The 21,598-nt window shown below is 50.0% G+C and overlaps 1 protein-coding gene across 1 annotated transcript; it reads right to left on the reverse strand.

Moving 5' to 3' along the window:
* Window positions 1-43: 43 nt before the first annotated feature.
* TMEM38A (transmembrane protein 38A) lies at window positions 44-20,876 on the reverse strand. Its single transcript, XM_040629093.1, has 6 exons — window positions 20,679-20,876; window positions 6,783-6,939; window positions 6,333-6,517; window positions 3,985-4,072; window positions 2,452-2,569; window positions 44-1,639 (listed from the first exon to the last, which is right to left on the reverse strand). Exons 1-6 carry the CDS (start codon window positions 20,800-20,802, stop codon window positions 1,412-1,414), a joined length of 900 nt encoding a protein of 299 aa, XP_040485027.1. The 5' UTR covers window positions 20,803-20,876; the 3' UTR covers window positions 44-1,411.
* Window positions 20,877-21,598: the final 722 nt, after the last annotated feature.

A 21,598-nucleotide genomic window follows, 5' to 3' on the forward strand; every position in this document is an offset into this window, starting at 1 on the left:
CTGAGGCCGAAAGAGCAGGAATCAATCAGCCAGGCCAATGTGCTTCTTTCACCACAGATTTATTTGCTGAACCTTCATGCCGAGCCTTGACAAACATGCAAGAGGATGAATTCGGAGCCTCAGGACCCACCCGGCTCCCAGGTGTCACCACATCAAGGCACTTTACCAACAGCTGGGCAATACCTGGGACCCTGCCGACCCTGTGGTGATCTTGATGCAGCTGTAGCCTGCTGCTCTGATCACCCCGGTGCAGAGGACAGCTCTAAGCCAGCCCCGCCTGGGCCCAAACCCCACCTGAGACAGGCCACACTGCATCTACCCACCCTATCTCGGACGTCCTGGTCACACAGGCTGAGATGAAGATGGCCGGTGGGGGTGGGGGGATGGGGGTTCAACTACCATTCCCGTCACTCACCCTGAAGCATGCTCCGGGCCCGCCCAGCAGCAGCACAAGGCTCAGCACAGAGCAAGCCGACTCCTCTGAAAGACTGAATGAGCGGTGGAGGACGCCAGCATGAGGGAGGCCCGAAGCTTCTAGGGCCTGACAGCAAGTGTTCGGAAGCCCTAGACAGAGCTGGATCTTGGCACCCCTGCCCAGCCAGCTGCATTTCTTTGGTTTAGGGGTGGCCTGAAGCCAAAGATCAAAAGAAGCCTTCCCCAGCCCCCCCGCCCCCAAGCTCTCATGACTGGCCCAGATGTGTCTACTGAAGGCCTCCTCTGTGCCAGGTAACTTGCAGGGGTTCTCCGATCCACAAACACAAATAATCTAAAATGCAAAGCTGTTCTCAAGCAAGATGAACATCCGTCAAGGCCTCCCCTCCCGACTGCACGGTGCTTAAGAGTTGATGAGGCTGGTTCACATCCAGGCGCGCGCCAGCACTTCCGCTCGGAGGAGGGCTGGGGGCCTCCACTACACAGATGGGGAATGCAAGGCTCGGAGGAGGCAGCTTGCCCGGTGCCGTCCAGGAGGAGTGGGCACGAAGAGACGGAAGTTGCAGCTGCGGCCTCAAAGCAGACACTTAGGAACCGTCCGTCAATTTCATGAGTCTCAACCTGACCTGAAGTTCTTTCGGAGTCGAGATATAGTTTTAGAGGGGAAATAGTAGAACCAAGAATATAACTGCTAGGGTTTCTGGCTGGGGCCACTGCCAGGATGCTGTGGGCCTCCTCCCAAACACAGCTGTGTCGCTACAGTGGCCTGGTAGAAAGAGAGAGGGGACCCCTCCATTCCTACAAATGCCCCTCACCCCCATATCTCATTTAACCCGCCCCCAACATGGCCCCAGTTTGCAGACTGGGAAGTCGAGGCCCGGAGAGGGGAGAGCTGAGCCCAGGATGCCCCCACACCAACTTTGAGGGTCCTGAGTCCGGGTTCTCTCCCTGGCACCCCTCAAGGCCTCTGGGCCATCCACTAATCTGCCTTTTTGGTCTTCTTCTTCCTGGAGCCCTCACTCAGCTCCTCCTTGGACTTAGCAGGCAGGGCTGAGTGTGGCGAGCCGGGCCCACCGCCGCCATGGGACCCACCATGGTTGTCGTGGTGATGGTTGCCCCCCCAGGCGGTCCCAAACAGCACAGGGCAGATGTAGCCCTCCAGAACATCAAAAGGGGAGCTGTGGGAGTGAGTGGCCGTCAGGAACACCTGAGGTGGGGTGGCAGAGGGATAGGGAGATAGCGAGAGAGACAGAGGGAGACCGAGGCAGAAAGCAAAGTGGGGGAGGGAAGAGGGGAGAGAAGGTCAGCTAGGTCAAGGCCAGAGGTAGCCCAGACCCATCCTTCTGGCTTTATGCACCCCCAGGAGGGTGACTACCTGTCCCAGGTTTCTTGGGATACAGGACTTCTGGTGCTGAAACCCCAGACAGCATTGGGCACACGGGGACAGCCGATCTCCCCCCTCACCTCAGGGGCCCCCCAACACCTGGGCTCAGAGAAGAACAGTGCTTGGCTTGAGGCTGCTCACTCCCTTCCCCTTTTCAGTGGCCTATGGGTCCCCTCCCAGGGAGCCAGCAGCGAGCTCCCCAGATCCATGGGGGAGGAACAGTGTGGTCCCTGAAGACCCCTCCTGGGTGAGCTAACCCCAGCTCAAGGCCTTAGGATTAGACCAGCACCATTCCTGATCTAGCCTAAGTCCCTGGTGTCCTGAATGTGCCTTCCTGGGTCCTGTCCCTCAGCTCTCCACCACCAAGGCTCGAGGCCCCAATTGTCTGAACAGACTCCCCGTGCTCCTGCCCCACCCCCAGGCTGGGCCCTCTGCCCAGAAGGCCTTATGCTCCTTACCCTGTCCCCACCTGCTGGACGCTCCTCTTATCAGACCGTCCTCCCATGCACAGACCTACTGGGACCCCTTCCCTAGCCCCCTGCCTTAGGGCTGTCCTTTCTGGGACATGAGACTGCAAGTCTGAGCTCCCAGCGTGGAAGCTGTGGGTTGGTGTGGGGCAGGGCAAGCAGACTTACCTTACAGGAGACCATGAACATGGTGAAGATAAAGATGAGGCTAGCTTTGGACACCGGGAGCCAGCGGGTCTGCTGCAGGGTGAAGAGTATGGCTCCATACAGGCTGGCCTTTGTGGGGCTGGAGGGGGCAGCTTCTGTTACCGCGAGGCGCCACGCAGCTCAGGCCTTTTCCCCTCTGGCCCAGACCCCGTTCTTCGCCTGCCCACTGCCGGCCCCAGCTCCCATCCCCGCTTCTCCCGTGTGTGTGGTGGGAAGATGCCTGTGTGGCATAGATCAGGTGGGTTTTCCCTGCACAGTACAGGGTTAACTTGGCCCAAAGAGAGGTGTGGCTTTCCCCCCTGGCTCCTGGGAGGTAGCCTCAAAGCCCTGGAAATATTCTGCCTGATAGGAGTGTCTTTGCTCACTTGGGGACTTTGGGTCATACCAGTTAGGAACGAGGTGATTTAAGGTGGGGTCTTGGGCCACGTGGTATCAGTTCGACCTCTGGAGGGGCTGGACACAGGTCAGGCAAGCAGGCGGTCAGCTATGTCTGTGTGACCAAACCCCAATAAGACACTGGACACCAGCATAGTCCCCCAGAAGGTGGGATTACAACACACGGTTTATCGTAACTTTCCTTTTCTTTCTTACGGGATAGGTTCACAATATTTTAACTTGTTCTGGAAGAGAGACCCATGACTTCTGTTCCCGATGTCTGTTGTTCATTGCTGTCCTTCATGGTGATAATCCTGCCTGATATTTCCAGAGCACTCACCAGGTACCAGGGTCGGGGAGTTTGTGAGTGTGATTCCATGGAACCCTCACCCTCAGCTGATGAGGCCGAAATAGAATCCAAGAGGGGCAAACACTTGCCCACTTAGTAGCAGGCAACACAACATTCTGGGTCCCCGTTTCCTTGTCAGCGGACTGAGGGTGGGACTAGACCTCTAGGAGGGATGAAGTGAGATAACGCTCTTCTCTGAAGTATGGAATGGGAATTTTCATTTGCGTATGGGTGAGCCTTTTTAAAAATCTTGTCATTTTTTAATGGCCATCACTTTCTTTATTGTAGATTGGGAGAAAATTTGATTAGCCCAAACCAATGAGGTCTTTTAAATACATATAAGCTAAATGTAGCACGGGGCCCTAGGTTGGATCCTGGATGTTGCCCCCAATGCTCTGTACTCCTCCCCACCCACACTCTGCACTCTGACCCTGCAGAACTGGGCGGAATCACTGCTCTTTTCTGACTTGACAGCTGGCAGAGGTGCTGGCCTCTGTCCGGAGGCTCCTCCTTTGCCCGAAAACTCCTACTCACACTTCAAAACCCAAATCAAGTATCTCATCTCCCTGCAGCTCTGCCTGCCCCTCCCCCCAGGCAGAGCCATGGTTCCCCTTCTGCTCCATGGATGTTCCATGACCTCTGGAAGCTTCTGGAAGACAGAATTAGTGGCTGCGGCTTCCAAGTTACCAGGAACATCCAACCCAGGGTCAGGCCCAGGAGGCACCTGTACATACAGGAGAGATATGGGGGGGGTGGAATGGGATACTCACAAGGACATGTGCAGGATCTCATTGGTCTCTGGCTTCCAGACTCCTCGGAGCAGCTGCTCAACATTGGACATGAGGGCGACACCAGAGCCTAGGAGACAGGGTGCTCCTGAATAAGCCTGCCGCCTCCAGCTCCCCATTCTGCTCAGCTGAGTTCCCAAGGAAGCAGCTTTGCTGCCCCTAGTCTTCTCCAGAGGGACGCTGAGCCTGGGTGTATGACCATCAGTTACAGCGGGGAGAGTGAGGCTCAGCAGGGTCACGTGGCATATTTGGAGCAAAACCAGCATGAAGGAATTGAGGTCATATCTCACCTGCAAGGTATGTCTTTGACAAATCTGGCTTGTCTGCCCTGATGCCTCTAGTCCAGGACCCTGAGCTATGCATAAGGCTTCTAGAAGGCTTCCCATTCTAGGCGCTCTCCTTCCTCAGGGCTCTGAACTTTCAATCCTTCTTAAGCCACTGCCCTCTGGGAGTCATGCTATACCCCTGGGGAATTTATTCCATAGCACAGGCTTCCTGGAGAGTGAATTAAGGAGACCCATATGGGACATAATGGTTGAAGTTCTAGAAGAATCTTCCCATTTATCCCCAATGTACTGGCTAAAGAGGCTTGAACACCCACTCTAGGAATGGCTGTGCTGAGGTGCCTGGTATGCACCACTGGACCAGGGGTTCATATCTGGAGTGATTTTGCCCCCAAGGAGGCACTTGGCAATATCTGGAGACATTTTTGGTTGTTGCAACTGGGGCAGGGCTGCTACTGGTGGGTTAAGACCAGGAACGCTGCTCAAAATCCTACAGTGTATAAGATAGTCTCCACCACAGAGCATGATCCAGCCCATGTGTCAGTGGTGCCAAGTACACTGTGGCTCAGTGGAGCGTGTTCTGGGCCCTGGCATTTTGGCAGCACCCACTTTGGTTTCAGGGAGTAAGGATAAGGCACCCAGTGGTGTTAGCACTTGCTTGAGCCTTCTTTCCCAGTCCTCCTGTTACTCCTTGGTCCACCTCTACAACTATTATTGTTGAATTGTTTATTTCTCCTTTAACTTCTCAGTTTTTGCTTTATATATTTTGGGGCTGTTTTTAGATGCATATATATTTATAATTGTTATACCTTCCTAGCGGATTGGTCCATCATTGTAAAGTGCCCTCTTTAATTTTTAGTAACATTTTTTGTTTTAAGGTCTCTCTTGGTCTGCCTCTTAACATAGCTAGAAGAGAAGGAAAAAGAGGACTTCAAAAGTAGTTAAGAAATTGGATGTTGAATTCAGAGAACCTGGAGTCAAACGTAGCTGCACCCCCTTAGCTGTGTGACCATGAGCAAGTCATTTCATTTCCCTCCTCAGTAAAGAGGGGATGATGTTAGATTTTTCCTAGAGCAGAGTCTTAAGAATCAAATGAGATAAGATGCACAAAGGCCTCAACTCAAACCTGCCCTAAGGCATAATGTCTTAACCTGGAGTCCATAAACCCAGACAGGAAACAGAACTACACCTTCATTTTCATGTCCCTCACTGCAATACAGCCCTTCCTTCCACTGTGAAGGGAGGCAGTAAGCTGAGAAGGACCTGCAAGGCTGTGACTCCATCACCAACAGAATTCATGGATTTTTCCCTTTTCACATTCCCATTGTTGCAGATAGTTTCATAATATCATTTATGCTTGACAACACTTCAAAAGTTTGAGAAATACCTATTTGCTAAGTGAATGGTCTCTTATTTAATGCTTTGGTAAAGACGTATAAAATGACTATATCATATTAAAATTTTTTGGGTAACTTTTATTAAAAAATTTTTTTTGATAGCTATTTTAAAATAACGGGCCTCTTTTATCATCCTATATATTTTATCTTGTGCACTTAAACACGTAAAAGGCCTTCCTGGACTCAAAAAGGACCATGGTCCACAAAGGTTAAGAACCCCTGTAGTTATAGGGGTGTGATTTCTTCTCCAGGAGGCGTTTGGCAACACCTGGAGACATTTCCGGTTGTCCCACTGGGGGCGCTACTGACATCTGGTGGGGGGAGGCCAGGGATGCTGCTCAGCTTTTTCCAATGCCCAGGACAGCACTCGCCAGAGGGTGACCTGGCACCAAACATCAGTAGTGTCACAGCTGAGAACACCTGCCTGAGAGACAGCTGTCATTGTCGCGTGGTCCTATTTATCTTTGACAGTTAAATTCTGGAAGAATCTTTCCACTTACTCTAAAGCTGTTGGCTAATGAGGCTGGACTCCCACAAAAGTCCTCTTAGCCTGGAGCAATGCCTGTGCCAACCTGGGGGCCTGACCCGTACCACTGAGCAGGGGTTCTCAACCGAGGCGATTTCCCATTGTTACTAGGGTCCTATTTACCTTTGACCCAGCCAGTGGCAATCATGACGAACCACCCGTGGTGGTAGTGGTGATGGGCATGATGGATGCCCACGGCGATCTTTCGGACTCTCACTACCTCCTTCATGGCCACGAATATAAGTTTCACAGGCAGGAAGCAGACACACTTGTAAAAGAGGTCCAGGGGGCAGAAGAAAATCAAGTACCTTTGGGGAGAGAACACAGAGTGTCAGGGAGGAAGACAGACCATCAGGGGTCCCTGGGAGGTGAGGCTGTGTCCAGATCCCCCTCCTCCGCCTGCCGGGTCAGGATAGAGCTGGGCAATGGAGAGCAGTGCGTTCAGGACCACTGTGGACATTGTGTGGATGGGTCCTATTTCCTCCAACTCCCTACCTCCCACCTCCCCAGTGGCTGGGTCACCCCCACCCCCAACTCTGCTCTCCCAAGCCCCACCAGCCTGATGGTGCTTACCAGACGGCTGAGGCCAGCAGGATGCTGGAATTGTTGCTGAAGTAGTCGATCAGGGGCTCCCCGAGGAGCAGATCAGCCAAGATGTAACTCCCGAAACAGTGCAGCATGGCACACAGCCAGGACGCCATGGGATGGCGCCGGGACAGCTCGACGGCTCCTGGGGGGCACAGAGGTGTCCCCCACCGTCACCAGGGTGCCAAGGGCATGCTTTGTCCCCATGCCCTCTAGTCAGCCCATCCTAATTCAGCTGCCCTGCAGTTTGCCCATTTCAGAGGAAGAACCCAGGCTCAGAGAGGCTGGGCACATGCCTGAGGTCACACAGAGAAAAGGCAGAGCAGGGTCGGGGCTCTTTCTTCTGTGCTCAGAGAGGTGGCAAGGATGGTAATGCCAGGTCCCATTTAGCAAGCACCTCCAGGCCTCAGACACTGGGTTTACATGTATATGAAGGACTCGCTAAATCCTTATTGATAATCACGGCCAAGCGATCACTCTCCTTATCCCTACAAGAGAGGGAGGCGTGGAGAGGGAGCAGTGTGCAGATGGGAAGACTTTCATGCGGCTGCTTCTGCCTTGGGCTGATGCCAAGATCCCTACAACCTCACTCCTGTCCTCTTGGTCTCTCCCTCTTTTTACATTTTTTTTTTATTGCGGTAAAATATACATGAAATGTGCTACTTTAACCATTTTTAAGTGCACAGCTTGGTGGCATGAAGCACATTCACACTGTCATGCCCATCACCGCCATCCATCTCCAGGACTTTTTCAGTGTTCCCAGCTGAAACTCTGTCTCCGTTAAACACCAACTCCCCATTCCCTCCTTCAGCCCCTGGTTCCCACCATCTACTTTCTGTCTCTGTGAATTCGACTCTTCTAGGGACCTCATGTAAGTGGAATCACACAGTATTGTCCTTTTGTGTCTGGCTTCTTTCACTTAGCATCATGTCCTCAAGGTTTGCTCATGTTGTAGCAGGTGTCAGAATTCCTTCCTTTCTAAAGTTGAATAATCTCCCATTATATGGATATATACCACATTTTGTTTATTCACTCATCCATCGATGGACACTGGAGTTGTTCCCACCTTTTGGCTATTGTGAATAATGCTGCTAAGAACGTAAGTGTACCAGTAGCTATTTGAGTTCCTGCTTTCAACTCTTTTGGGGATATATACCCAGAAGTGGAATTGATGGGTCAAATGGTAATTCTATGTTTAATTTTTTTGAGGAACTGCCATATTGTTTTCCATGGCAGCTGTACCATTTTGGATTCCTACCAGCAGTTCACAAGGGTTCCAACTTCTCCGCATCCTCCCCAACACTTGTCTTTTGTTACAAACTAGTGGCATAGAAGGAGCAAAGACACAAAAGCAGAAATGGCCAAGCACAAATGCCACCTCTCTAGGAAGGCTCCTTGCTCTGCTGGGTCAGTCACTCCTGCCTCTGGGCTCCCACAACCCTGTGGACTGTATCCTATTATGGGTCTTGGTATTTTATTTAATTTTTAACACCAAGAAAAAGTAGATTAGAGGTTGCTTAGGGCTGGAGGGAATGGGGGAGATGGGAGGGTGACAGCTGAAGGATACAGATTTCTTTTGGAGTTGATGGTTGCACAATTCTGTGAATATACTAAAAACCAATGAATGGGATGCTTTAAATGGGTAAATTGGGTGGTATATGAATTATGGCTCAATAAAGCTGTTATAAAATAAAAGGGACAACAGAAGAATGTAACTTATTGCAGTTTCTGTAACTGAGGATACACACTCATAAATGATAGTAAATTGATTCTTCCTATAAACCCAAGGCAACAAAATACAAAAAGGAACGGTCTTGCTTAGTGAACAGAAATAAATCCCGTTCATCAAGAAAATTGCTCAGTGCATTGGCCTCTAATTTGGCTGTACATCAGCATTACCTGGGGACTTTACAAACCAGACACCTGAGCCCCACCCCAGAGCATCTCAACTGGCGAGTCTGGGGTGTTGCTGGGGTTAAGGATTTTTTTAATGCTCCTGGGCGATTCTTGCATTTACTGCTCCATCTCCATGCTCAGGACAAGACTTTGTTTCGTTTTAAAGTAATCTCTACGCCTAATGTGGGGGTCAAACTCATGATCCCGAGATCAAGGGTCACGTGCTCCACTGACTGAACCAGTCAGGTGCCCCTCAGGACAAGATTTGGATTGAGAAAGGGAATCCGGTGTTCACAGCCATGAACACGACTGTTCATAGCAGCTTTATTTGTAAGTAAGTAATTTGTAGAATGGCTTCAGTGGGCAAAGGGATGAACAAACTGTGGTACACCTATATCATGGAATACTACGCAGCAACAAAGAACCAACCCGGGATACGTGCAGTAACTTACATGGATGTCAAGGGCACTCTTCTGAGTGAAAACAGCCAATCTCAGAAGGTTATATACTGGGGCACCTGGGTGGCTCAGTCGGTTACATGTCCAACTCTTTGATTTTGGCCCAGATCATGATCTCAGGGTCAGGTGATCCAGCCCCACATTGGGGTCCACACTCAGCTTGGAGTCTGCTTAAGACTCTCTTTCCTCTCTCTCTGCCGCCCCCCAGCCCCCGCTCGTGCTCTCTCTAATAAATAAATAAACCTCAAAATAAAGAGAAGGTTCCATATTATATGATACCATTTCTATGAGTTTCTCTAAGTAACAAAACCATAGTGATGAGTGACAGAGAGCAGACCAGTGGTCACCAGGGGTTAGGGCCTGGCAGAGGATATAACTATAAAGGAGCATCACTAGGGAGTTTCTTTGGGTGGCAGAACCATTCTGTACCCCAATTGTGATGGTGGTTATTAGAATCTACACACATGATCAAATACAGAATGGTACAGGGGCGCCTGACTCCCTCAGTTGGCAAGCACGCGACTCTTGACCTTGGGGCTCTGAGGTGGAGCCCCTACGTTGGGTGTACAGATCACTTAAAAATAAAATCTTTAAAAAAATACAGAACTGTATTTAAGAAACTGTAAATACTGCTGAATAAAGTCAGTAGTTGGTGTTAATGGGATTGTACTGATGTCAGTTTCCTGGTTTTAGCAATGACCCACCATTATGTAAGACGCTGTCATTGGGGGAAGCTGGATGAAGGGGATTTGAGAACTCTTCACACTACTTTTGCAACTTCTTAGGAGTTTTAAACTTTTTAAAAAATGTTTAAATCCCACACTAAATAGAGGGGAAGAGTTCTCAAAAAATAAGTTTACAAAAAACACTAGGGGTACAGGATTAATGTCTGTTAGTCAAAGTCTTACACTTTGTATTACCCACTTGAAGTCTTCAGAATTTTTATAAACAGGTCCTATCTGTATGTTAAATTATTTATTTTATTTACGTTTAAGTAATCTCTGTGCCCAATGTAGGGCTTGAACTCACAACCCAGAGATCAAGAGTCACACACTCTACTGACTGAACCAGCCAGACGCCCCCATCTTTATGTTAATATGGTCATAATCCCCTATGGCCACACCCCAGAGTTGCAACCTGGGTGTCTCCTGGTGTGACAAGTGTTTCTTCATCTACATTCCTTCCCTCCCCCATTAGTTTCACTTTCCAGATAATGCTTTTAGGATTAAGTTGTAAGGCACAGCTACTTAGCTCTCAGGGCCAGAGCTGGTACCAATAACTCTCCTTAAACAATTCACTTGAATTCAATGACAACTGCCCTCAATGTGGATGTGAGATGACAAGGTTACTTGTGATCTACTAATCAAAGACTAATCAAGGGGCGCCTGGGTGGCTCCGTTGGTTAAGTGCCTGCCTTTGACTCAGGTCATGATCCCAGGGTCCTGAGACTGAGAGCCCTGTGTTGGGCTCCCCGGTCAGTGGAGAGCCTGCTTCTCTCTCTTCCTCTGCTGCTCCCCCTGCTTGTGCGCATGCTCTCTCTCTCTCTGTCAAATAAATAAAATCTTAAAAAAAAAACAAAACCCAAAAACTAATCAACAGAAATGATCTATTCAGGTTTTGTGTTTTTTTTTTTTTTTTAAGATTTATTTATTGAAGGGCCCCTGGGTGGCCCAGTCGGTTGAGCGTCTGCCTTTGGCTCAGGTCATGATCCCAGGGTCCAGGGATCGAGCCCTGCGAAGGGCTTCCCGCTGAGCAGGGGGTCTGCTTCTCCCTCTACCTTTCCTCCCTGCTTGTGATCTCTCTCTCTCTCTCTCGCAATAAATAATTGATTTGACAAAACCACACGGAGATAGCACCTTACTCCAGTTAGAATGGCAAAAATTGACAAGGCAAGAAACAACAATTGTTGGAGAGGATGTGGAGAAAGGGGATCCCTCCTACATTGTTGGTGGGACTGCAAGTTGGTACAGCCACTCTGGAAAACAGTGTGGAGGTCCCTTAAAAAGTTAAAAATTGAGCTACCCTATGATCCAGCCATTGCACTACTGGGTATTTACCCCAAAGATACAGACGTAGTGAAGAGAAGGGCCATATGCACCCCAATGTTCATAGCAGCTCTGTCCACAATAGCTAAATCGTGGAAGGAGCCGAGATGCCCTTCAACAGATGACTGGATTAAGAAGTTGTGGTCCATATATACAACGGAATATTATTCAGCTATCAAAAAGAACGATTTCTCAACATTTGCTGCAACATAGACGGCACTGGAGTAGATAATGCTAAGTGAAATAAGTCAAGCAGAGAAAGACAATTATCATATGGTTTCTCTCATCTATGGAACATAAGAACTAGGAAGATCGGTAGAAGAAAGGGATAAAGAAAGGGGGGGTAAACAGAAGGGGGAATGAAGCATGAGAGACTATGGACTCTGAGAAACAAACTGAGGGCTTCGGGGGGGGGGTGGGGGAATGGGATAGGCTGGTGATGGGTAGTAAGGAGGGCATGTATTGCATGGTGCACTTGGTGTCATACGCAACTAATGAATCATCGAACTTTACATCAAAAACCAGGGGTGTACTGTATGGTGACTAATATAATATAATAAAAAATATTTAAAAAAATAAATAATTGATTTGAGAGAGAGAGAAAGAGAGTGAGCTTGAGTGGGGGGGAGGGGCAGAGGGCAAGGGAGAGAGAATCGCAAGCAGACACACTCACTGGAGCCCAATGCAGGGCTCGATCTCATGATCCTGAGATCATGACCTGAGCCGAAATTAAGAGTCGGATACTTAACTGACTGAGCCACCCAGGCGCCCGGTTTTTTGTTGTTTGAAAATGTCACTTTGGGGGCATCTGGGTGGCTCATTCGGTTGGGTGTCTGCCTTCAGCTTGGGTCATGATCTTGGGGTCCTGGGATCCAGACCCGTATCAGGCTCTCTGCTCAGGGGGGGAGCTGCTTCTCCCTCTCCCTCTGTGCTCTCTCTCTCAAATAAATACATAAGTCTTAAAAAAAAAAAAAGAAAATGTCATTTTGTTTCTAGAAACTGGATTCCTTTTGTCTCTAAGCTGTCAATTCTGAACGCTTGGCCTCTCCATGACATGTGCCACGGATGAAGCTATTCACCTAAATACCTATACATACTGTTGATACACGACAAATTGATTTGATCTTTTTTTTTTTTTAAGATTTTATTTATTTATTTGACAGAGATAGAGACAGCCAGCGAGAGCGGGAACACAAGCAGGGGGAGTGGAAGAGGAAGAAGCAGGCTCATAGCGGAGGAGCCTGATGTGGGGCTCGATCCCATAACGCCGGGATCACGCCCTGAGCCAAAGGCAGATGCTTAACCGCTATGCCACCCAGGCGCCCCCAAATTGATTTGATCTTAATCCTTTGGTGAGTATGGGGACCTCATCAGTCTTGCCCGCTGCTGCACCCCCAGTGCATGGCACTATGCCTGACACATAGTAGCCGCCCAATAAATAGTTGTGAGTGAATGAACTCCCACCCTCACGGAGCTTACATTCTAGTAAATGTGGACGGAACACCTCCTAGGCATTGAGGTTGTGTCAGGCACTTTGGGTCGTACGATAACAACACCTCCCTTGCTCCATTTATTTATGGAGTTACTATTTTGTCCCAGGCAACTATATGCCTTCATTCCATCCTTGAATAATATAAGGATCAATATCCCCACTTGTAGGGAGGTATATGGGGGCCCGTGTCCCCCAGCCTAGAATTCATGTCCACCAGAACCTCACAATGTGACCTTATTTGGAGCAGGGTCATTGTAGGGTCTTTCATTCCAAGAAACATGAAGCCTACTCCCTCTATAGAAGGGGCTTCTTCGCTTGGTCAACCTCACGGAGAAGTGGGGATGGGGGTGGTGGGAATATCTGCCCCTCCTCCAGAGGGAAAAAAGCCCAAATTTTCCTCCAGCACACGGTTGGGAGGATCTACAGGCATCACCACCTTGGAGGCCATATGGCAATAAATCTGAGCAAATCTGAGACTGTGCATTGCCCGTGTCTTAGCAATTCCGATCCTCACTCCTGACCCAAAAGAAACTAGCAAAGGAGATGTGGGGAGGAGGATTTCACTGCCACACTGTTACGGTAGAAAGGTAAAGTCTACCATCTCTCAGGGGCAGGCTGGAGAGTCACACACAGAGCTGCTATTTAGAAGTGAACTAGGTCTACACCCAGGCTCCTCAACTGCATCTGGCAGTGCGTTCCTACGGGGCTGTCTTGTGCCCTGGCAACGCGCAGCAGCCCGCCTGGCCTCCCCCCACTAGATAGCAGGGGCATGCCCCCACCCTGCTTGGGACAGCCAGAACTGTGTCCGGATATTGCCAAATATCCCTGGGGACAAAATCCCCTCTGGTTGAGAAGCACCACTCTAGAGAAATCAACACGGATAAATCCCATTCGGTTATTACTGAGTAAAAAGGTTAGGCTGCAAAATGATACCTATATGTATATCTTATGCATATATTTAAAACACAACACACTCCATGTAGTTCATAGACACATATATAGCAGAGAAGGTGTAAATACAGGCATGAAACAATACAGAAGGATTTTAGGGTGGTGGTCACATCTAGAGAGGGAGGGAGGGAGAAGGGACGAGGCTGGCTGCGTCTCTCAATCTATTTATCTATTAAAAAACCATCCGAAGACGGACACCTGGGTGGTGCAGTTGGTGAAGCGTCTGACTCTTGGTTTTGGCTCAGGTCATGATCTCAGGGTCGTGGGATGGAGCCTTGCGTCAGGCTCCACGATCAACTCGGAGTCTGCTTGAGATTCTCTCCCCCTGCCCCTCCCTCCATTCGCACTCTCTCTCTTTCAAATAAATAAATAAATAAATAAATAAATAAATAAAATCCTTAAAAAAAAAAGAACATCTGAAGCAAATCTATGTTCACATCCGTTCAGTCTCTGTGGAAGGGAGAGAGGTGTCTATGACATTTATTCTGTGTGTATGAAATACTTAATCATCAAAACTAGCAAAAACAAGAGTCCCCCGGAAAGCTTACAAGCAGGAGGGACATGAGGTGCTCAGCTGCTTCATCACACCGGGCTCCACAGGCCCCCTCATCGGACCCTCACTACCTGCCCCCTCTCTGATGGCCATGATCAGAGGTCCAGGAACAGGAGGTGGACAGTGGGGAACCATGCTATATCCTACTGAGAGAACCCAGCAAAAGGTTCCGGAAGACTCTTAAAAAACAGTGTTCACAGCAGCACTATTCACAATTGCCAGAGGGTGGAAACAACCCAAGTGTCCACCAAGAGATGAACGGTTAAACAAGATGTGGGAGATCCAGACGATGGAGTATCATTTTGCCTTAAAGAGGACTTAAAGTCCTAACACACGCCACAAACATGGGCAAATCTTGAAAACACGCTAAGTGAAAGAAGCCAGACCCAAAAGGTCACATAGTGTGTGATGTCATCTACATGAAATGTCCAGAACAGGCAAATCCACAGAAATGGAAAGCAGACTGGTGCTTACCGGGGGCTGGGGGAGAGAGGGATGGGCAGTGACTGCTCGTGGTTTCTTTTTGGGGGGAGGAAAATGTTCTGAACTTACATATTTCATATAAGTGGAATAATATAACATAGCCTTTTGCCTCTAGCTCTTTCACTGAACACAGTATTTTCAAGAGCAATATTCATTTTTCTCTGCTGTCAGGTATTCCAACATAGGAATAGATCACAAGTTCTCTCTCCATTCTCTTGCACAAACTACAGTTTATAATCAGGAAACATGCTTAATAAAAGTTGTTTGAGAGAAAATCGTAAACGCACTCCCCTTTCTCTTCGCCACCCCCAACTAACTATGTGACCTCGGACCCACCATTGTTCCTCTGTGTCCTGCTCCTTCTGTGAAGTGCAAACCCCAATCCTTTCTTTGCCCAGCTCCTTCAAAGGCTGGAACTGAAATTTCCCTCCTCCATCTCCCCCACAGTGCATCTTCTCCCTGCCCTCGAGGTTGTCCTAAGTCTCAGCATTTACAAAGGTCCTACAGGTTGAAGCAGAATGTTCTCTTCTTTTCTCCAGGGTATCTATTTAAAATGCTGCCAGCTGAGAGTTAATCCTTCAGAGCAGCTGGTGGGTCCTGCAAGGGCTGGGTCAGGTGAGGCACCCATGTTTTGCAGAAACGGATACCTCTGCATCTAAAAATAATCCTTAGGGGTTGAATTCTTTCCAGGGTCATTCTTGTGCCCTCTGGGACCATCCCAGGGACTGAGGCTAGGGAGCTGGCCGGGGGGTAGGGCGGGTTGTGGGAGTAAAGCAGGCTCCCATGTTTGTACCATGGGTGAGTCCTGGTAGAAAAGTCACAGACCCAGGTTTGGCTCTGCCGCTTACTCTGGTGTGGCTTTGGGCAAATGACTGCTCCCCACCAGCCTCAGCTTCCTCTGCTTTCGAAAGAAGAGGATGAGGGCACCCCTTCCCCAAGCTGTACTGATGATTCAACGTGGTGTGAGTGATTATCAAGATGATTCTTAGCTTTATCAAACTTACTTATCTCAGCAACCCCAGAAGAGCCAGATCAGTTTTCCCATTGCCACAGAGGAGAAGATGGAGGCTGATGGGGGATGGGCCTGCCCTGAAGATCCACAGCAAGGTGATGCCAAGAACCTTCCCTCTGGCTCTTTCTTTGCCATAGTCCTTCCTGGCTTCTCTTGCTGGGTTTTGGGGCAGCATCAGGAACCAGGAGAATGTGGGTTGCAATCCCAGGTTTGCCACCAAAGCACTCCCCTCTTGCCGGGTGAGCTTTGGCCAGTCACTCCTCTCTCCGGGCTCCAACAGGTGTATTTGTGTATAACGGGGGTGCTGTCTAGAGGGACCACCCATCCCGGTTTGTCTGGGACCGAGGGGTTCCTGGAACGTGGGGGTTTTGGTGCTTGTCTTAATGGAACCTGGGTGAGGTGGTCACCCCAGTGCTATTATTCATTTCAAAGGGCGCCAGTGAGGACAAAAAGAAATTGCTTAGTGCTTAGCAATTATGCACGAGTTATTCCTGGAACTGAACTGAAATGGAAAGTACCTGTGGGTGGAAATTTTAGCTGGTGGATTTATAAAAATCTGCTCTGCCTGAGGAGGGAGAAGGAAGCCCTGATCGCATCCCTAGTTCTGGCCTGGGATGGGCATCACAACATTCCCTCTCTGGGGGTCAGAGTCCTGTCTATGGAAGGCAGGGAAGCCCTAGAATGTTCCCTGGGGCACTTTCAGCACTGCCATGGCTCCGCGCTATTTAGTCTGAGGTCTAAACATGGGAGGTGTATTTATAGAGCTTCTCAGGGACTTGAAGGCAAGTCTTCTCCTGAGCCTTCAAGCTCAGGTGTCTGCCTTGGTTTCTTCCCCTGTGAGAGATGGCAGCCCCTGCCTCGCAAGGTTGGAGGAGAAAAGCTTACGGTTCATGCCAGAGGTCTCAAAACAGGGCTCAAGGAGCTGTCTCGTGAGCCTCACAGCATTTTAGAAGATGTTCAAACCGCAACCAGGATGCCTTTCATTAGGTGAATGACTAACTATGGTGCATATGTACCATGGGATATTACTCAGCGATGAAAAGAAATGAGCTCTCAAGCCACGAGAAGACATGGAAGAAACTTAAATGCATATTGCTAAGTGAAAGAGGCCAGTCCGAAAAGGCTACACACTGTATGATTCCAATTCTGTGATATTCTGCAAAAGGCAAAAACCATGGAGATGGTAAAAAGATCGGGGGTTGCCAAGGGCTTGGGGGAGGGGGCAGGATGCTCGCGTGGAGCGCGGGGTATTTTTAGGTTAGTGACACTACCTCTATGATACTGTAATGGTGAATACATGTTATACATTAGGTGAAATCCACAAACTGTACAACACAAAGTAATCCTAATGTAAACTGTAGACTTTGGTTGATATGTGATAGTGCTAATATAATAATAATGATGTGGGCTTGTGGATTATAACAAATGTACCCCTCCGTGCAGAATGCTGATGGTGGGGAGGTCAGAGAGTACACAAAAACTATACTTGCAGCTTAATTTTGCTGTGGATCTAAGACTGCTCTAGAAAATGGCCTATCAATTTCTTAAAAAGAAAAAAAATGTTAATTATTTTTATTTTAAAAATGTTTTTATTTTATTTTAACGACTTTGTTAAAAAAATGCTTGAACAGCCAATATATACACATAGGGAACTGCATATCACATTTCCAGCTTCCCTTGAAAAATCATTTCTGGTGGTTCTTGCCCCAACCAGGCAAAGATGTGCATGGCTGGATCTCACCTGGGGACAGTCCCCACCTGGCTGGCTTACTGCTTCCCATACATCACCTGCCTGGCTCTTGAAAGCGCTGGAGTTTGAGACTCAGTCTAGATCACTGGTTCTCAACTGGTAGCAACTACATCTGGGGATATTTCTGGTTGTCACAACTGGGGAGTGCTACCAGCATCTAGTGGGTTGAGCCAGGGAGGCTGCGAAATATCCCAAAACGCCTGTGATGGCCCTCACCCCAGATAACGCTCCGGCCCTCACTGTGACTTGTGCAGAGGCTGGGCAACACTGGTGCACAGAATTGATTCTCATCTGGGGAACTTTAAAAAAAAATACTTACGCTGGTACTGCGCACAGCGATTCTGATTTAAATGGAGGGATGCTGCAGGAACGAGAGGATTCTGAAAAGCTCCCCCGGTGAGTTTAATGTGGAGGCATATTATTCCAGAACCACTGGTCTGGAAGATTCTTGGGATATCCAGGACTGTCATTCATTCATCCAATCATGTAGCCGACGTCTAGCATAGAGCTTCTCTTCTTGCATAGAGCTAGCGGTCCTGGAGGTGAGCCAGACCTTCTCCTCCCTGCCCTATTAAGGAGCTCCAGGTTCTAATAAGGAGCTCCTGCCTCTTTTAGTTCATCCCTTCTTACACGTTATGCAGATTCTGATTCAGCAGGTCTGGGAAGGGGAGGGCCTGGCATTCTGCATTTCCTAACCAGCTCCCACCTCTCAGATGCTGTTCACCTGAGTACTGCACTCCAAGCTCTGTCCTCATTCAGGATTCTCATGAAAGCCTGACCCAGAAAATGCCTGCGTCCCAGGAAACACATCCACCCACGGCCTTACAAATAATTGTAACCACCTTTCCCAAGCGCCTTAGACCCTACTACTGACAAAGTTCTCAATACATCTTCACAAGAGCCAGGCAGGAGAGTTCAGGATCATGTTCCGATGAGCCTATTTCATAGATGAGTGAGCTGAAGCTCACGGAGGTAAGGTAACCAGCCCGGTGTTTAGTGGTGGAGACAGAGCTGACTCCTAATTCAGAGATTTTTTTTCCTAAAAGCCAGCTTGGCTCTCAGCTCCACAGGTGTGCTACCTGTGCCGTTGCCCAGGACCCTATGATCAGAAGGGTTCCACGTTCAGTTTAGTGCTCTGTTGTCCCCATCTTGAAATTCTGACTTCCTGAGTGAGGGGCCCTGCAAATTCTGTAGCTGGTTCTGCAGTCAGCACATAGATTCTGAGAAGAAACCTTTGTAGAGGCTCCGCTGGGGGTGGGGGGATGGGCAATAGCTAAGTCCAACTCCTCCCTTTTCTAAAGGGAAGCAAGTACCCCAGAGCAATTGGAGTGAGTCTTGGGGTCCAGCAGATCTGAGTTTGAATCCCAAGGCTGTCATCTACCAGCCACAGGACCACGGGCTCGCTGTGTATGTAAATTAGCTTAGCCACTATTTCCTATTTCCCCAGTTACAAACAGAGGGGGTTTGAACTGGGCAGGGGTTTCTCAATCTTGGCAGCATGCAGCAATCACTGGGGAGGGGAGTTTGAAACATGAGCATGCAGGGCCCTATCCCGGATATACTGATTCAATTTGTCTGGAGTGGAGATGAGATGGGGGTTTAAGGGCCCCTAGGATCCCCTAATAAGCAGCTAGGGTTATGCACCACTGAATCTTCCCCACCTTCAGGAACCTTCAGGCTCCAGTACCTCTAGTTCAGATGACTTATTTACTCTGGCAGAAATTTCTAGACCCCTCCAGCATGCTCCCAGCCAGGCTGAAGACCTCTTTCCTTCAGACACTTGTGTCCTACATCCCTATGAGGCTCCAGCCCTCCACAGTTTTAGATTTCTTAAGGTATGCTAGGTTCTGTATTTGCCCAGGGGACCGGCCTGAGCCACCAAAAATTTGTCCTGGACAGGAAATGCAGTCCTGTGTTCACGATAAGGCAATACAAAGCTTATTTTGCTTTGCAAAGTAACTGAACTGCAGAATAGCTTTTAAAGAATAGGCTCTGGCTTGTGAACGGGCAAAAATAAAATGGAACAAAGACACTTGGCACACAGAATATGATCCTATTTGCATAAAATCGTGCTTTACCATCTCTAACTACAGGGTTACAAATGCATAGAAGAGAGGTCTGGAAGGGTCGGCAATACGTCAACTGTAATGATCTCTTTTCTCTTTATGTTTCTCAGCCTGATTTTTAAATACACAGAAGCACCTATTTTTATAATCTGAAAAAAAAAGCAATTTCAGTCCTGAGAGGAGAATATAGAGGTAATTTACATAAGTGGGAGAAAGGGTCACAAAGTTTCGGGATGATCGATCCCTTTTCTAACACTAAATGCTCTAGTCCCTTTCGTTTGCAAGTGTGCTATAATAGTTAAAAGGCTAGAAGATGAACAAGAAACATCAGTGAGCCTTACCTAAAAATAGAACGTATTCTAAGGAAGCTATTTACCATCATCTAAAAAAATGCTCTAAAAAACCCCCAAGAAGCAGAGTCTTTCTTCCCTTCCGCGATTCTCCGCGGGGGTCTGGAGCTGGTGGGGTTAGCTAACCCCAAATCACCCTGCCCTAGGGCGGATTCTGCTCAGTAAGTGGAAAGGATCCGCGCCACGGCTGGAAGAATTCCCGCCGGGCGCGGGAGAACCCAGCTTCGCTCGGCCCGAGGAGGGGAGATTGCCCGAGAGCCGCAGAGGAGCGGGGGCACCGGTGTCACTTTCTCTGAACCGGATTACTGCCCCCAGCACTGCCGGCCCTTATATAGACACTCAACAGCCGCTCGGGCTCCGCGCGCCAAGGGCAAGGAGGGAGGTCACGGCTGCGGGCGGCCAGGACATCTGGACTGACCCACAACACCGACCCCCGCCTGCGCCCTCACCACGACCTATGCCGCTTGCTCAAGTTCATGCGACCCTGCCGGGACCCCTGACCTTCTCTCCCAGCCCCCTCCCCAGCACCTGCTCCCCCTCCTCCATACAGTCGCATTCCTCTCCTGCCATCCAGCCCGCATCTACTCCCCCTCCCCCAGCCCCACCATCCTGGGGGTTTCTCTCCTTGCCCTCCCTCTTGTCTCTCCCCCTCCCCCGCCCACTCCATGTGGAAGAACCGCACGATCCCGGCACCTGCTGCTCCCCCAAACAGTCCCTGGGGCTGTGCCCCGCCATGATCCAGGGCTTCCCCCGCCTCGCGACCCGCAGGTTTACCCCCGCCCCCCGCCCCGCAATGCCAGCCCCCGTGGGCTGCTGGCTCTGGCTCACCTGGCTCATACTTGAGGTAGAGAATGGAGACGATGAAGTAGCTGAGGTCGAAGACCGGGAATAGCGGCACCCGCGAGAAGCTGAGCGCCAGCTCGCCTAGGCTTAGCGCCGAGAGCAGCTCCATGGCGCCCGCTGGGTCCCACCCCAGCCCCCGGCCCAGTACTTCCCGCAGCCCGCGGCCGGGCGACTGCGCCCCCGCCGCAGGACCCGCCCCCGCCCACCAGGCACCGCCCCCAACCCGGCCCCTGCGGGAGAGGAGGGACGACCGCTGGCCCCGGGGCGGGTCGTGGGGCCGTCCTGTCCCATAAAGCCCAGCAGGGTGTCCCATACTCCGTCCCTCGGGCGATCACGAACCCCTTCAGCCCAGCGAGGCAAGGTGTAGAAGGCCCTGTGGTGTGAGTTGGGACAGGGTAGCTGTCTACTGGGGGTCCTTCCCGTACGGAGCTCACCCAGAAGGAACGAATCAGTCAAGACCCTGTCCCGGTGGGACTCAAATGGGATCCATGTCCTCTCGAGCCCTTGGATCGGGATCTGCATCCTCTGTGGGGTCTCGACCAGTTGTGAACCCCATCGTCCCGTGCCCTAGAGGGTCAAGATCCCGGTCCTCTTCGGAGCTATCATGACCCTAGTCCTCTATGGGGCTCTGTAAGTCATGACTTCCATTCCGTCCCGGGATCCCTGTTCTCCGAAGGGACAGCTCGGTCGGACCTCCGCCCCCCGTAGCTCCAGGCTAGTGGGGAACCCTGCCTTCCATTTGGCCCAGGAGGAACATCCTCCCCGCGGGAGTCCATGCCCGGGAGAGCCCAATGCATCAGGATCCATTCCCCTGCGCAGCTCAGTGGTCAGGAGGCCGGGTTTCTCCGAGAGCCGCGTGCGAGACCCCAGCCCAGAAGGCAGAGCTACGGCGCTAATTCTCCAGC

The sequence above is a fragment of the Ursus maritimus genome, unplaced genomic scaffold, assembly GCF_017311325.1.
Source record: "Ursus maritimus isolate PB19 unplaced genomic scaffold, ASM1731132v1 scaffold_14, whole genome shotgun sequence".
Classification (NCBI taxonomy): domain Eukaryota; kingdom Metazoa; phylum Chordata; class Mammalia; order Carnivora; family Ursidae; genus Ursus; species Ursus maritimus.